The sequence below is a fragment of the Lissotriton helveticus genome, chromosome 5_1 (genome assembly GCF_964261635.1).
Source record: "Lissotriton helveticus chromosome 5_1, aLisHel1.1, whole genome shotgun sequence".
Classification (NCBI taxonomy): domain Eukaryota; kingdom Metazoa; phylum Chordata; class Amphibia; order Caudata; family Salamandridae; genus Lissotriton; species Lissotriton helveticus.
In genome coordinates, this window is record NC_136065.1 from 1,219,903,428 (window position 1) to 1,219,921,561 (window position 18,134).

Genomic DNA, 18,134 nt, shown 5'->3' on the forward strand with positions numbered 1-18,134 from the left:
TTGCATCCGCAGAAGCAACAGTTGATGATGGTCCTCTCCTACCTAGCTATCAAGTCCTGAAATGACCTCCCCCTCTACCTCCAGACCACATCCTCTCTGGGCAGAATCCAACATACCATGGTGTTCCTGACACATGGCTAATCCACAGAAGCCTGTAGAAATGTCTGTTTTCCTGTAGGTCAGATTGCCTATACCATGGACTGGTGCTCATGGATGCATTCAGTGTCAGACCTTTTAAGCTCCAGGCAGTGCTTTCCTCTATTGCCAGCCATGTATGGTGGCATGTGTTCTCTTGATACAACTGCGCTAGTTGCACGAGACTGTGTGCGTCCTTATATGTGTGTGTGTTCATAATTCTAGGACGCCCTACCCTCATGCTATTATATAACCTGGACACTTTTTGAATTGGGTCACATGTCGTTCTTTAGTTCTACATATTCTTTACTGTTGCTCAGTAGAAGGCAGTTGAAGAATTCCAACAGGAAGCTGAGTTTATGCGCCACTAACATTTAACTGTCTGTTCCACACTCCTTAGTGAAAATTGTAGTGTGCTGCACTGGACAGTATCTACTGGTGTCCTTTGCCTTAGATGATGAAGGTTGAATTGGGTCACACTCTCTAGCCCTTTGGTAATTCCTGGGGAAGCTTCTCTTGGGGTGCTCTAGAGCGTAGCCCTGCCATCTGAGAGTCCATAGAGCCACTGATAAATCAAATTATTACACTTGTAATAATTCACTTTAGCGGAGGTCCTGCAAACACAACTTTCGTTTGTACATGAACTCTGCAGTGCGCATGTCAGCCCTCTCGGCATCTCCTCCAGACTCCTTATGGCAGGAGGGGGAAGAAGGGGCTGAGCGACGATACAGTGACAGCGTTGTTTAAAAACACAGCACTCTGTAGATGGATGTCTGGATTGCATATGTGAGGGGCATAGTACAATTACGATGCCCTAACACAAGCACAATCCTCAGGCAGCACAGTATATCTGCTAAAATTGGGCTCTTGGGACACGACAGGAGGAGGAGGAGCCACATAGAGGAGCAGGGGAAGAGCCCCTAGCACTGTCCCAGCTTCTGATGGGGCTGTGCATCAAGAAACTGGGAGAGGGCTCGAGGTAGGTCTTTCTCTGAAATCTGGCGCTGCTGATCTGTCTGGCTTGTTGTTGGGAATCATGACTTGTTGGTTCCATTGTTTAGCGCCGGATTCCTGCTCTGCTGCTGCCATGAAGCCTCTGAATTGGCAGCTAAGGAAGAAAGGTAAGTAACAAGAACAACTCAGTCTTGTTTCTCTGTGCATATGTGAGTGACAGTGTGCTATGAGTGATTGATAGTGAATGAGACTGAGTGAATGTGTGTTTGTTTATTGTGTTTGAGTGTGTCAATGAGAATAAAAGCGTGAGAATCAATGAGTCAGTGAGAGTAAGTTGGAATAATGGGAAGTGAGGGAGTGAGTAAAGCAGTGAGAGTGGGCTAGAATGAGGGAGTGGGAGTGAGTAAGGGGTGCATCTATCATTGGTGCAGCAGCTGCAGTTGCACCAGAGCAGAGTCCCTAGTGCAGCTGTTGAACTGTTAAAGCAGAACACCTGTACCCCAGGAGTTCAGATCAGCACCCCTGAATATCAGTAGTTGTGAATGTGTGAATGTGTGCAAGTGCATTTGTGTGTCAAAAACAGTAAGTGTGAGTGCATGGGTACATTTGTGTGTAAGGACACCTAAGGCAATTTTTTCAAACAATGAGTTGAACCTGTGGCAAGTATTACGCCTTACCACTTTGAAGTATCACTAGCCTCCACTGGGAAATTCTATTGTATAGATACTTGATGTGAATGTGTTCTGGATTAATTTGGATTAATTTGGTCATGCATAGAAGTGGCGTTTTAAAAAAATGAGTAGTTCAGCAAAGCCTTTGCAATAGTCCTAGTCAACAATTAATATGTATTTGCTGAACAAAACCGTGGTAAGTATTTCTTCTATTTTAGTTGTAGAATTCAGATGAAGTCATAAAAATATTCATGCAAATGTGATGTGTGTTAATGTACTGAAATGGAATCTATAGGGATCTAGTAATAAATCATCCTTTCATATAGGATCAGTCTGTAAGCACATTGTCAAAATTCCCATTCAAGGTGTCAGAACGTGGCTAAAAAGCAATTTCATACAGTTAATGCCACTTACTCTCCTCTCTGGACACGCTTCTTGCTGTCAGGAAACCACCTTATTCTTAAGCAGCGAAAGCACTTTCCATGCCTTGAGAAGTGCCCCTACGGCACTCAGAGCTGTGGAGTGTCCACCCTACAGTGGAGCAGCCACAGCACATGTCTGCCACCTGTCTGAGGAGACCTCAGAATGGACTTTCTTCAAAATCATGTGAGTCTTGTGTAGAAAACATTGGCTGTCGCACAGAAAGGTGCGAAGGAGATACATGGGAAGGGGAGATGGTGCAGCATGTCTCAAGCCTCAAGAGCAGCTGTTTGGGAGAGCGATGATGAAAATCTGCTAGTCCTTACAAACAGTGCTTTCAAAACAGTGATCAGAAAGCTGATTCTTAGCTATAGAAACAAGCATTTATTTGTTCAAATGAAAGATGTCATCCCTCAGGAGAAAGCATTGGCCTTGGATCCATTTTGGTCCAAGAAAGCATCGAAGCCCCTGTTCTTTAAATTACTTTTAAATGTTATGCAAGTTTCCTCCTTATTGCAAGTGGTCCGCTCGTCTACAGCCGATAAACAGCACCATGGTTTGCGCGGAGGCCCTTAACAGCCCCACACACTTGCTCATTAGCAGTAGAAGGTTGAGAAGCACTCACTCCATCTCGGAGACACTTCACTTTTAGTAATTGATCAGTTTGACTATTTCCCACATGCTCAAGTGGCCGTTACAGTGTCTGCCATCTACATTTTTAATTGACCTAAGTCATTAGCCACCAGTACTCAATCCGAACTGGCAGTAACTGGCCCATCTGTTCATCGTGTTGCTTAATTTGCCTGTTTGATGAGCTCTCAAATATTCAAGTAGCCAATATCTGTCCATCTGCTCCTAACGTCAGTTCACTGATCTGAGGGATTAGTTCAAGTTTATGGCAATATCTGACTGCCTGAACTTTCAAGAGCACTGGTTTTGAAGGATCTGCTGTTTGGAAGTTTTGCAAACGTTTTCCTCTACAGAACGTTCACTATGATGTTTAAAACCTAAGTTTTTAAAATGCGAATGCATTGAAGTACCTCACATTTGGGTATTGAAATAAGACGGGGATAGTTCACTCTTGAGCAACATTTGTAACCAGATCTTATTTGGTCTTGTGTTTTTCAGTGACATCAAGAGGTTGTTCCTGGATCCTGACTTCTCCCTTCTGCAGCGCTGCCTTCTGGTTGCAAGGTAACATTCACTAGGAACACTGAAACCTTTTGCAAAGAGAAATCTGCTCCTAATATGAACGCAACTGTACAAGTATCACTCTTAAAGTAAACTATACCGATACCATCTCTTCCACTTCATTTTTTAATCCAGCATAACAGGACCCATGTATACAGTATGGCTGGGAAAAACCCAGATAATACATCTAGAGGGTGCATTCTCATAGAGCTCTACCTTACCTTCACTGCTATAGAAAATTGACTTTGACTGTGTGAATAGCCTGCTCTGCTTCCACGTGCATCGAATTCCCTTTATCGGGTGTGTATACGCACACCCACGTGCAGTTGTCTGACTACCACAACTTTTATTTGTATGGGGCTCATGTACTGCAGCTACACCGGCTCTTTGTGTGAAGGGTAGCTTGGTCTGCTGCTGCCTCAGTGAACATGTTGTGTCGTAGAGGTTTGTACCGCTGTTGCTACTGCTTTTCATGTGTCTGTGTAATGGCTCATACAATGCTAGTCCCTTTGTAATCGCTCATTATAAGTGAGAGAATCCAGCATTGCTGAGAATGCTGAGTTCTCTTCTGTCACCCGAGGGGAATATTTATTTACTTAAAACGTTTTATTTAGAGCCAGTAAGACCCACAAGGGTATCAGAACTCTGTACAGAGAGGCAGAATACGATTTGCAGATAAAGGTGTACATACTAAAAATGTAGTTGGTTCACAAGTACAAAAAGAGCAAACCAACCATGTGGAACATATAAGTAACAAAAATTTCATAGTTGAATGAGAGACCCATGTTGTCGACAAGAAACAAAAGTTAGTTAGGGTGGCTTCAGGTGGACGTTTGTGAATGGTTGTTGAGGAGTAACAATTTGACTTGTTTTTAGAATGAGGAAGTCTAAGGGTTAGATCTGATTTTGGGAGGAAGAGTGTTCCATATTCTTGGGGCAAGAGCAGAGAAGGAGCGCTTGTAAGTTCTTTTCTGTTTGAATTTGTTAAGTTTCAGCAGGAAAGTGTTAGAGCTTCTTAGGGCCTGATTCAAACCAGAAAGTCCATGTTTTTTGCCAGGTAAAAGGGAATTTTATAGTGAAGAGCTTTCTGCGCCAAGCAGGCTATCTTGAACCGAATCCTAGCTACCAGCGATAGTTAATTGAGTGGAATTATGTCTGGTGTGATGTGATCATGTTTTCTTGATCCCGTGATGAGTCTGGCAGCAGATCTCAGGGTGGCCCTTAAAGTGACCAGTCTAGCGTTGGGCAACCCTGCCAGGGCCTCAATTACATATATTCCAATCAGGAGATAACTAAGGATTATACTGCTACCTGCAAGTCGTCAGGAGGCAGGAATGGCTTGATTTTCCTAAGTGTTTTGGAATGGTGGTTAGCACCTCTTGTTGTTGCACTGATATAAAGTCCACATTTTGTCCACATTTGTAAAGTGCACAATCACCCGTAAGGGTCTCTAGGCGCTGGGGGCCGTCGGGAAGATTAAGCGAGCTATTGCCCAGAGTCGCATGGTGCTGGGCAAACCTGCCGCCGGAGCCGGGGATCGAACCGTGGTCCCCAGATTCCAGCGTCAGTCGCCCTGGCCGCGGCGTCACACCTCTCCCACAATAGTCTTACGTATTCGAGTATTTGTCCAGAGTTATGCTTAAAGATCTCATGGAGTCAACAACATGGGGGGCGCAGTTGAGAGCTGTAAGTTGCTTGAGCCTTTCTTGAATGGGTGTAGAATGGTTGTGGGGGGGCAATCAAGAGGAATTTCATGGAGTAAACCCAGAACAGTCGTCCTAGGGCCTTCACTCTTTCTTCCCCATTAGCACATTTCTCTGTGTATCTTTATTTTTGTATCTGTCTGGCAGTCGAAGATTCTGTTCTATTCTATTCATGTAGTTCTCTAAAGCTGATGGCTACCCAAAAGGACCTCCCAACTCTGAGACATTGTTTTGGTAACATAGCCTTGTGCTTACATGTTTGCTGAAAGAGTAGTTTTGCAAAATTTAGATGAACAGGAAAGTCTTCAAAAGTTTTCTAAATCTCAATTCAAACTCGGTCTTTATTATTCCCTGGAAGAGCATTCCAGAGTTTAGGATCAAAGAAGGCAAAGGAGCGTCCTTCACCACTGGATTTTTTAACCATGAGGACTTCACAAACAATTGCTGGTTTGTGGACCGAAGCGTTCTTGTGCGATTGTATGGTATTACCAGTCTTCGTATCAGACAGACAATGTACTCTTGTACATTGCTCAATGCGCAAGACAGAGTGCTTTGAATTTTCTCAAACAAAGGGAGCCAGTGCAAGGCTGCCAGGCCCGCTGAGGCTGATTGATGTTGAGGGATTTTTAGAAGAATCCAGGCTGCGGTGGATCATCTGGAGTCTTTTTATGACAGATTTGACGGTTCAGGCAGCCATCTTAAAGTTTTTCTTAGTGTCCCGAATAGGCCGAAGCAGTTTGAGGCCAGTTTCTTGGCCTGCACCTCCATGAATAGCTTTCTGTCGATCCAAAGGCCCAAACACTTGACCTCATTTTTGGAGTTGGTCTGAGTGCTGAGAAAATCTGGCCAATTCACCTCCACCCTGTGGGCTGGATTATTTCCTACCACTAGAGGTCCGTCTTGTCCCCATATAATTTCAAACTGCTTGCACACATCCTTTCTAGTACCAACTTTAAGCAGTTGTTGGATTGATATGATGTCTTTTTGGTGTGGGGGCCTCCTGGGAGATGACAATTTGTGTTTCATCTGTATAATTGAGAAACTTCACGTCTTCACAGTGTCGTCCAATGGGTGAATATATAGGTTAAACAGAATGGGACTAAGGGGGTCATTAGGATGGCGGATTTCCTGCATACTCCGGGCCGGCGGAAGCCACCGCCGGCCCGGAGTATGCGGGAAATCCGCCGAGGAGGCCTGAAAGACCCACCGCCAAATCAGGATGGCTGGTGGGTCTCCCAATCCGTCCGCCGCTTTTCCACCGTGGTCGGAAGGCGACCACGGCGGAAAAGCAATAACATGGCTGGCGGTGTCTATCAGACACCGCCAGCCATATTAGGATGCAGGGTGAGTCATGCTTTTCCGCGGCGGCTTTTCCGCCGTGGAAAAGCATACGGACAGTCACTTTGGGGGCCCGTTGCGGGCCCCCTGGGTGAAGGTTGCGTGGGGGGTGCACATGGGGGGTACCTATGGTACCCCCCTGCCCTTGCGTGCACGAAGCGGCAGGCACCACGCGGTGCCTGCCGCTTTGTGCATGCAAATGCACACCTTTCGTTTTTTGCATTGCGGCGGATGCTGCTTCAAGCAGCATCCGCCGCAATGTAAAACATACAGGATGTGACCGCCAGGGTGGCGGTCACATCCTACTTGCTATGGAGGGACCGCCGCTGCCCATGCGGACGGTCCCTCAAACTCAGGGGTGGCGGACGGACGCAAGTCCGTCCGCCATCCTAATGACCCCCTAAGTGTAGAGCCCTGGGGGACCCCACATTTAAGGGGATAGGTTTTGGACAGAATGACTCCCTCATTCACTTGAAAAGTTATGTTTTCAAGGATGGAGGTAAGCAGTTTTAGCTCTAAAACAGAATGTGAGACGGTATCAAAGTGGGCGCTAAGATCCAGTAGAATTAGAGCCGCTGACCCACCTTGATCAAGGATGGCTCTAAGGTATTCCATGGCTGCAAGCAGAGCAATTTCTATACTACTTCCTGGTCTAAAGCCTGTCTGGGAAGGGTGTAATACATAATTTGTCTCAGAATAAGAGAAGAGACTCTTTTTGTGTACAAACTTCTCTTAGATTTTGCTCAGTCCCGGCGAGAGGGAGATTGGTCTGTAATTCTGACATTTTAGGGAGTCCGCGGATGGTTTTTTCAGTGAAGGCTTGAGAATGGCATGTTTCCATACAGGAGGGACGGCCCCAGACTGTAAATGAGTGGCTAAACATGTCTGTCAAAGTAGATAACACTACTTTTTCACCTTTTAGCGTTATATCAGAAATGGCAGAGTCTTGCAGGAAGCCTGATTTAACAGTTTTTCAAATTTCTTCTGTGATCTTCAGATTAATAGCCCGAAAGGCTGTTATATTTTCTTTCACAACTTTGCTGGCATGCTACGTCCGAAAAGGCTGAATTATGCTACGATCGTCTTTGATCGCCTTTTCGAGGAAAGAGTTCGCGATCATGTTGCATCGAGCCTCTGACGGAGGAGGACAGCGTGATTTTGACTAGTTCTTTAGATGAATTTGAAGCATTATCAATCTTACTGACAATATAGCTAACTCTAACTTTCCTGATTGCATAAAATATTTTTTGACTGCTCTCTAATAATTATCCTTAACGATGTCATCCTACTTTTTTCTCCTTTCCCTTTCCTTTTTTTGAATTCTTTTTTAAGTTCCTTAAGTTCTGTTAAGCACAAAGGCATCCGACCCACTAAACGGTGCTAAACTGCCCAGGGCATTTTGCATCCACGCCTCAAATATAGTGTACCTATCTTCAATATCCCCTCCATTTTTGGTTGGAGTTGGTAAGTATGCGTTCCCAGGCTGCTATGTACAATTTTGAGCAATAACGTCGCAGTCTGGGTTGGTGAGAGGAGGTGGGGTGACTTTACTCCCTGTTCCACAGAGTTGAAAAGGTATAGTCGTATGGTCAGACCAGTAAATACCAATAGGGTCATCTGTGGCCATTTCCACTATATTTGAGAATATAGGGTCTAGTAGGTGACCTAACTTATGAGGGGGGAATGAGACTCATTTTATCGCCACCAGGTCTAGTAACAGGTTTTTCGCAGTCTCGCAGATTTGAATCCATAAATGTAAATTTAAGTTTCCTAATACTGTAAAACTGGCTTTAGTAAGACCGTGTTCTGCAATCTAATCAGGGAAGGCTTGCATGAACTGGGTGGCCGGGCCAGGTGTGTGTGTAATGCATATAAAATCTTTTAGGAATTGACCTCTCAAAGACAATACCAGCGATCTGTCAAGCTCCCTCAGAGTCTTCTCCTAGAAAGGCTGGCAAAATGTCACTGTCTTACAGCTCATGACAATAAATGCTTTCCTCCTGGAGTTTATCATCGCATACCTTTAACTCACAAGAAGCACATGGTCTAAATAAAAATTTCTATTCTATGACAGAAATGTATGATTTTATGGAAAATAATGATTCCAGAAACAGTGAACGGCTTACCCTGACCAAAGGCTTTAACTGCACACTCAAGTGATTGTAAACAGCTTATCTGTGCTGCAAGAGTTGCTTGGCACAGAGTCCTTTTCCATATTACCAGAAGCAGGCAGGTTCTTTCAAAGTGTGGAAGGCATTGAAAACACTACAGGATTTCCTTGCATACAGGAGAAAAATTCAAGTATCCTGACTTCTCGGGAGCGTGGAGTTCAGAATACCACCGCCTCATTGGTTGAAGTTTGCTTGTGCTTATTACGTATTGCTTGAGCTCGCATAGCCATGTTTGTCTATCCTGAAAAGAGTTGTATTACCTTCTCTAAGGTAAGGACAGCAATTTAAAACCGCCAACATATTGCTTTGCTTGTTGAATCAGGCATAAGAACTCATCTGTTCTGCAGGCAAGAAGAAGAGAGAAATGAGGAATGAGACTGAAGCAGGGAGTACTTCAAACAATGGCCAAAAATAGAGGAAAGTCCCCTTCCTCTCTGACAGACAGGATGGAGATTAATTTCTCTGACGATTGTGGCATGGAAGCATACAGAGCCCATCAACCTGAAAAATAGAAGTAAATTATTTTTAAAAACTCCTCAAGTTACTTCAGAAAATAGTAGTAAAATACACTGTTGCCATAATCATGGTGTTCCTTGAGTTCCAAAATGCAGAGGTTTTAGGTCATATTTCTCGCCGAGGGAAAAGTGTTGGTCTTGGTGCCGGTTCATATCCTTGAATGGTTAGTCTCTTTTTTCCCATTCATCTCTGTGATGCAGATTAGTAAACTTCCTTTCTCTCCACAGACTTTTTGGGGATGAATCTGAGCTGCATTTCTGGACTCTGGCAGCCCACTACCTGCATAACCTGACCAAGGCAACTCGCTGCGCTGCTCCAGCCTCCACAGACGAAGGCACCGCATTGCCCCCAGATACTTGTTTCAGCCCCCTGGACATATGCTACGATTTACTGTGCGAGAATGCCTACTTTCAGGTAACCTTTAGCAATTGTGGGGAAATAAATACAATGTTTTTTTGTGACATAGCAGAATATGGACTATTCTTTATTTTACAAGCTGCTCTCTCTCTCTCTCTCTCTCTCTCCCTCTCTCTCTCTCTCCCTCTACCTCTCCCTCTACCTCTCCCTCTCCCTCTCCCTCTCCCTCTACCTCTACCTCTACCTCTACCTCTACCTCTACCTCTACCTCTACCTCTCCCTCTCCCTCTCCCTCTACCTCTCCCTCTCCCTCTCCCTCTCCCTCTCCCTCTACCTCTACCTCTACCTCTACCTCTACCTCTACCTCTACCTCTCCCTCTCCCTCTCCCTCTCCCTCTCCCTCTCCCTTTCCCTCTCCCTCTCCCTCTCACTTTCCCTCTCCCTCTCCCTCCCTTTCCCTTTCCCTTTCTGTATTTATGCTCAACTCTAAATGCCTCTCAGGGTCTCTGTGTGCAGTTCTCATAGTGCTCACTGTAAAATGTATGGTCAGCCGCCTACACTATAATCATGCACAGCTCTCAGTGGGTCAGATTTAGAGTTTAACTGAGGTGTAGGCTATGTGCCAAACTGCAGCAGATCTGTCATCTTCCATAGTTAGAGTGTGTAAACATCAGTGCACCCTAAAAAGTGTGCATCTCCCAAAGTCGAAATCCACCCTAGAATCGCTCCCTCAAACTTGTGGCCATCCATACCCCAAGCACTCACACCAGCTCAAGAAATAAGGGTCTGTGCATAGCGGATTTCAAGTTTAGCAAGTTTCCACCCTTACCTACTTCTAATTTTTAAATCTGCGTACTAGGCATGCTACGCTCAGAGTCCCATTTCATCTTTGTTCTCCACAGCTAACTTAACAAAGCCCTCGCCCTATTGCCACAGTACAATATGGCCTTCTCAGGTGAAAACAAAATTTTCCCTTGGATATCGAAATAACCAGAAGCAAGTAATTCACACATTGTACTTTCTCACCCAAATCACAGATATGAAAATCAGAGAGTAGAAGAATATAAGCTTTAACAATGATCTCAGCAAAATATCCACCAATATGTGTCCATACAAAATGTATTAAAAATGATACAATAGAAAATAGTTTTACATAATATCATTTGCATAAATGCACAATGTACAATAAATAAAAAAATATCTCACAATTAAAAAACAATCAATTGCATACACTAGTCTGCTATTTCTGTGGATAAAAAAAGTGTAGATGCACCAAACCCCCCCGAGAGAAAACACTAGACATTAAAAATTTGTCATAGAATTAAACACATTCGTAAAAAGGAAATGTTGACTGGAGCTTGATACCCGTTCCTCAATAAGTTTCTATTGAACCAGTCAGACACTGAATTGTGTATAGTGTTGCGTCAACGCGTTTCGATGGCAATAACAAGTTTAAATCATCTTTTTCAAGACTTTGATAATTCTCTCGATGCAGTAATTCAACATTTGGGAGCATATATCCTGTGTGAAGAAAGCACAAATCAGTTTTCCTAAGAAAAGACATGATCACCACATTTACGAATTGTATCAAACAGTTGCCTAACAGTGATTTTACTCACCACCTTCTCTTTCTTAACGCCTTAACTGCAGCGGCAATTCCGAGGGTGGGCGGGGCTGCGCCGGCCAACGGTCGTTTGCAGCACCAGGGAGGGAGCACGGAAGGGGTTAATCCCTCTATTTATTTCAATCAGGATATTCCTTAGTATATAATGCATAGAGCTTATTGAGTGGGCACAAACATAGAAAAGCAAGAAAGTTTATAGAAAAGAGGAAAATCAAGTGAGGAGTCAAGAGATAAGAACATAAATTACAAGAGGCGTTGAAGCAATGCAAGGACTCGCATTTCACAAACAGACATCCACTGATTTCTTTTTTATTCATATTTTAGGTATTATAGAAGCAGACATATCTTTCTTCTAATGTATATTCGGTATGTCATAGCAACCTATATAATAGGTAAGGCTTCCTAACCATGTATTGCTTGAACTCCACTTGTAATTTATGTTCTTATCTCTTGACTCATCACTTGATATTTCTCTTTTCTATAAACTTTCCTGCTTTTCTATATTTATGCCACTCAATAAGCTCTATGCATTATATACTAAGGGATATCCTGATTGAACTAAATAGAGGGATTAAGAAAGAGAAGGGGGTGAGTGAAATCATTGTTAGGCAACTGTTTGATACAATTCGTAAATGTGATGATCATGTCTTTTCTTAGGAAAACTGGTTTGTGCTTTCTACACACCGGATATATGCTTCCCAAAGTTGAATAATTGCATTGAGAGAATTATCAAAGTCTTGAAAAAGATGGTTTAAACTTGTTATTGCCATCGAAACGCGTTGACGCAACTCTATACACAATTCGATGTCTTACTGGTTCAATAGATACTTATTGAGGAACGGGTATCAAGCTCCAGTCAACATTTCCTTTTTACAAATGTGTTTAATTCTATGACAAATTTTTAGTATCTAGTGTTTTCTCTCGGGGGGTTTGGTGCATCCACACTTTTTTATCCACAGACGTAGCATACTAGTGTATGCAATTGATTGTTTTTAATTGTGAGATATATTTAATTTATTGTATATGCCTTTATGTAAATGATTTTATGTAAAACTATTTTCTATTGTATAATTTTTAGTACTTTTTGTATTGACACAAATTGGTGGCTGCTTTGCTAAGTTCATTGTTTGGGTTTCTATTCTCCTAGTCTCTTATTTTCATATCTGTGATTTGGGTGTGAAAGTACAATGTGTGAATAATTTGCTTCTGGTTATTTCGATATCCAAAGGAAACTTTTGTTTTCACTTGTTAAGAATACCCCATTTTCCTTGGAGTGACTTAGGGGTCCCTCTCTCTACTTTATACAATATAGCCTTCTGACAGAAGCCCATGGGTCCAGCCGATAAACTTTGAAAAGCTGCTCAAGAAATCCGTTCCATAACCTGCCCTCCAACCAACATATCCAAACCACAAAGGGAAGGTAAAACGATCCTTTCCAGAGACCCTCCTCTTAGTCTAATAGATATGTTAAAAAACTTAAATACCCAAGACTGACTTTGCATTCTTCATTAACAATCCATCTCGGCAGCAAACATTTCAATAAGAGCTCACCACAGCTAAGACCATGAACATCGAAGGAGCTTTAACGATTTAATGCTGTGTCCTTCTCCAACTCAGTCAAAAACATTACAAGTGACAATGAAACAATCAAGATCTAGGCCAAGAAAAAAAACTATTTACCTTTAAAGAAATCTATTTCATACCCAAAAGTACCATCAAGGAATAGTGTCTTCTGGAGACTACCTGTAAGCCAGCATAGTCTGATAGCAGACCACCCACAGTTTACCATGACTCCCTTGTCATCAATCCGCTTGCCTCTTCTCCCTCCTCAGACACCTTCAGATTGTAAATGCATCGGCATGAAATCACATAGTTCAAAGTTGCCACCTTGACCGTCCTCCTGTCTCACTCTCATGAGAAACTCTTATGATACACGCGAGCAATCCTTAACCATACGTAGCATTGATACAGAACCCAATGCCACCAGCTCTCAGCTCCCTACTGGACTCTGAACTGTGCAGTGGAGATTTGCTTTCACATAACAGCAGTCCTCCTCTGTATTCACTTGGCCCAAAAGCATGCTTTGGACTTTTGCGGCCTAAGTAGCTGAATACACTGCCACATGAGGGGCTATCTGTAACATGGTCACATGAAAAATCACTTGCCATCCTCGACAACTCCTTCCTACAGGTTTCAAGATCTCTACCAGCATAGTGAATCATAGTGAGGGGGAGAGGTAGTTATTAGTGTTGAGCTCACCTGCACATGTTCTTCTGGTATCCATTTTCATTTTGGTGTGTAGTCTTTCGCTTCACAATTAACCCAAATATTTCTTTCATTTCTGCAGTAATTTAAAGCCTCAAAGACACAGCCCTACTTTCTTTGATAAAGTCCAATAAGTAATCCTCCACCTTGAATATAACATGTATTGGATAAAATCCAAGAAGTAATCCTCCACCTTGATGATAGACAGATTATGAGTGATTTCATCCTGTGGATCCAGACCATAGTCCAAACCAGCTTACCGGTTTCAGACTTTCTTGAAAATATGCTGCCCTTCGATTTGTGGCCCAACTCACATAGTGGTGTACTCTTTGGCTTTACTTCTCACTCATAATATATAAATTGTCAACATGTCAGTGCAACCACAGTCTGTGTCAGATCATTTGCAGTTTATACCGTTTTCGAAAATAATTATTAGCTGATTAATAAAATATATCTTGATTTAAAAAACAAAAAGCAAAATATAAAATTGGACATTTTAAAGCACATTGTAAATATGAAGAAATTTGGATTTGGCGTCTAAAAGTTAAGTTAGTATCCTTAAATTGTTTTGTGGGATTAGCACAGAAAACAAAGTATTGTGCAGACATTGGTGACCTCAGTTGAAGCTGGGGTATCTGCTAACAAAAAGACAGCATGCATTAGGAACAAAAAAAGACAATGTGATATTCTAAAGCCTAACATGTCACCATGTCTTTTAGAAACAATACCAATTTTGTAGAATCTCTAACCTTCCCATTACAATTAAAATTGCAATTTTTGTATATGTTTGGTGTTTGCAAATAGAAGTGTTTCATACCTTTATATATCTTTGATGTATGCTTGTTTATGTATTGTTGTGTATTGGTTTTAGGTTTGAATCCTAGAATTCAAAAGGCTAAGAACCACTAAACTATATCCTTCACAATTACCTGACCAAGTGCATGCCTGCAAAGAACATTAGTCCTGACTGTTCTTGAATAAAAGCCAGAAATCAGAACACCTTAGCCTCTCATTAGTTTATGACACCATGGATGACTAAATACTGCTGAGTAGACTCAAGGAAGGGTCTAGACTTGCTGGATCTGCCTGGGATTGGAAGTGATCCTTTCTCTTCAACACCAGCCAACAAAGTTGAATTCGACCAATGAAATCCTGATTTACCAAGGTGTGATATGCAGTGCTTCGGGGTCCTCACTATCCTGTCTGCTCTTCTTACTTGAGTGCGCCCTATGGCACAATTCTGGGAGTAAAATGAGGGAAACCTCCACCTATATTGTGATAATGCCTAAATCCACTTCTATCTGGGGAACAAGCTTCCAAAATAGGCCAACACCAATATTTTCCTGTTTGAAAGAGATATTCCTTCCGCTTGAACAGAGCCAACACTGAGATCATGCCGATAGAAGGAAAATAATGAAACTCAAAATTCTTTGAGTGCCTCGCTCCCCAGTCAGACAACACCTCCATCCACAGCACTGAACGTTGGAAACTTGGGAGTCCTAATCGGATCTGAACTCTCCTTCATACTCAGAGTCAGTTTGGGGGTGATCCAGTGCATTGACTTGTAACTTTCCCTAAGCCACACACTCCTTTCATTCTTTCAAACTCCACCACCCTGTTAATTTAAAGTGTGCCATTGTAATGGCACACTTAAAAAAGTTTAACATTGTTTACCGCTCAGAATAACAAACTGTAGTATGACTTGGCATACAAGCCACAAAGAGGAATATGTGTCTTGAAGAACTCTGTATACTTTGGAATATCCATACCGTTAAATCGTCTTTTTCCAAAGTTTTTATCTATGATATATGTGCCCTGGAGCCTAAACTGTCCAAGACCATTAATCACTGAGATATTCATCCTTCGCCTATTATGAGAAAGGGTGCAATAGCCAATGTGGTGCTGGTCCCCAGACTTTATATGTATTTCCAGTTATACCAGTGAAGAAACCCATGAAAACTCCCAGACCCTAGATATATTAATATTACTGTTACAGTAAACTTGGGGATACTGTGACAACACGACCAACCTTCTCAGACAGCTGCAGAAGTCACAGGGTGGGTTTAGAATAAAACTTGCATTTGTATAATACTTTCTACGCAGAATTTCTTATAGTACCATTAACAGCCAAAACTAAGTGCAAAACTGTCCCGGGCAAATGACTGGATAGCATTGTTTTGATGTATGAAAGAAGTATCAAGGAACTCTCGGCTAGATATGTAATACAGTGCACATTTCTGAGGCATGTCTGTAAGGCCTACCAAGGCAATTCATACATTTGCTGCATGAACCCTACCGTTTGCCTTAGGCGTGTATTAGTTACGGCTGTGTCTTCTAGTGAAAGTACCAGAAAAGAAAACAAGCATTTACAATGCAACGGTTTCGCCTTTGGAGAAGTTAGAGCTATTGGCATTGTAAATGACAAAATTTGTATTTATGTGTTGGTTTTGAAAACAGATAAATAAATGGCATTGTCATTTACATTGCCAATAGCTTAATCTCTCGCAAATGTGAGAACTATTGTACCCTACGGACGAGCTCAGCAGACAGCAATTACTACCACCCACACACACACACCCAGAGCCACACACACACACACACCCAGAGCCAGCCAGCCACACACACCCAGAGCCAGCCAGCCACACACACCCAGAGCCAGCCAGCCACACACACCCAGAGCCAGCCACACACACCCAGAGCCAGCCACACCCAGAGCCACACACACACACCCAGAGCCCCCCCACACACACAACCAGAGCAGTCACATACACACACCCACTGGAGCAGTCTCACACACACACACACACACACTGGAGCAGTCTCACACACACACACACACCAAAACACCCTCCATCACTCTTTGAAATACAGAGGCAGCTGATATTAAGGTATGTAAGGCTCCGTGCCAAGGTTTCAGATTGAGTTGTGTGCACCTGTTTAATTAAAGTGGCAGTTTCCAGACTATCACCGTCAGTGTGTTCTTGGCTACGCCATCCCACCTGAATATACAGTGGTGGAGAACACGCTTACTCACGTCGTCAACATCTCATCAGCAGGAACACATGTGTGAGGTATTTACCAGCATTCTAGCTCTAAGCTCACTTAATCATATCTGGGCTTTCAACTATGTGGTAATAACTGTGCTACTTCCGTGAGCGCTGGGAAAGCTACTTGTTCACACAGACAGACCATAAGCTGTCGGACTACATGATTTCATAATGTGTATGTGGGAAGTAAAAGGGACACAGGATCGCCAAAAATAAACATAATAAGCAGTGCCTGGAATTGTTTTGGCTACCTCAGCAGAAATGCTAGGAGAGAACGACTGTTTTCCAGGCTGCTGATGGTTTCGACTTCCAATGTCCACCACACAACTCCTCCCAAAGGCACAAAATGTACACAAGTGACCAGAGCCTGTTCATGTCCTAGCGTGCTCTACCTGGTCCCTTCAATCACATCCCTGGAAACTGCAGATTCGAAACTCATTAAACATACAAGTCACAGACTGTCTCCATAACATAATACTTTTGACAGCTCACGTTTCTTCCACAAATCAGTTTCTACACATCCTCTAACAAATCAAAAGCTGCCTCCTAAGTACATCAGAATGGTTTGAGTAAAGCATGCTGAAGGTGTGGTGCACGTGCACTAGTGGTGGGGGCAGTGGTGGTTGTCATGCTAATTTATTTTCCGCACACATGTAGTTGGTTTATTCGTCATGATGTCAAACACCGAATGTGTACAGTTACGAGTATGATTTCATGCAAGACCAAGAGAGTGCGCTACCAGTCACATTACTAATAAAAGTGTGTTAACAGAAAAAGGCCACTAATGTGAGATGTGTTGCAAGGTTGGCACACACACTTATCCATCCTGCAGTGTCCTTAGTTCCCTGGTGCTTTGCAGCAGTTTTAAGATCTTTTTTGAGTTTCTCGCTGCTCAAATGGGTGTAATTTCTGATATGTTTCCACTCGTCATCGCTTGATTTTGATCTTGAGAAAGTGTCACTCATAGTCGTTGGATGTCACTCATAATTACATAGAAATTATGGAAATGCCAGACATAAGCAGCAGCTACGGAGAAACATACACCCGTGGAAGTTTGAGGTACCCCTTTTAAGATGGCACACCACACCCCTTAGGGGACCAACGAAGTTCTTGATCTCTCAGCAGGAAGCAATGAATAAACTGGAGTTTCGATCTCGCAGACAAAACAGGCAACAGAAAAGCGAAACTCTGAAAAGAAAATGAAAGCTGAGCATGGATTGGAAGAGGTGCAGGGAAGAACAGAAAAGACAGCCTACCTGCCTGACAGTGAGAAGGCTCTTACGTGTGCTGGGTGGTCCCTCTGCAGCCGACTGGGGGCACCACAGCCACACAGCTGCCTACTGTGTGATGCCTGCTTCTCCGGTGGCTGGGATCAGAGCTGCCGCTGGCCCTCGCTGCTGTCAGAGTTCCATCCAGCGCCCACCACTACATCAGATGCCGTACAGGAGCCCCCCCCCCCACACATGGGCCCACCCCTCGTGCTGGTCTCGCTACTTCCAACTCAGAGCACAGACTAAGGCCCGTACACACGGAAGACAGACTAAGTGACGCTACCCCAGAGGGCGCCCAGTCTTGCCCTTGTCGTACCTAAGCTCCCATACTGAGAACTGAAGACCTTAACATGAAATCACCACAAAACGTCTAACGTTATACTATTATAGTGCACTTTATAGATTTACCAACAGAACTCATTTAGGACTAGCATTGTGTAAAAAAAAAACGCAAGAAAGTTAAATTAAGAA

General features: G+C 43.1%; 1 protein-coding gene across 2 annotated transcripts in view; it reads left to right on the plus strand.

The window, feature by feature from the left end:
• WDR11 (WD repeat domain 11) overlaps positions 1-18,134 on the plus strand; it is a 677,364-nt gene that overhangs the window by 583,177 nt on the left and 76,053 nt on the right. For both annotated transcript variants that reach the window (XM_078643933.1, XM_078643932.1), the window contains 2 exons: positions 3,309-3,374; positions 9,327-9,513. In XM_078643933.1, the coding sequence (XP_078500059.1) occupies positions 3,309-3,374; positions 9,327-9,513 (253 nt within the window). The remainder of the gene's footprint in view (positions 1-3,308; positions 3,375-9,326; positions 9,514-18,134) is intronic.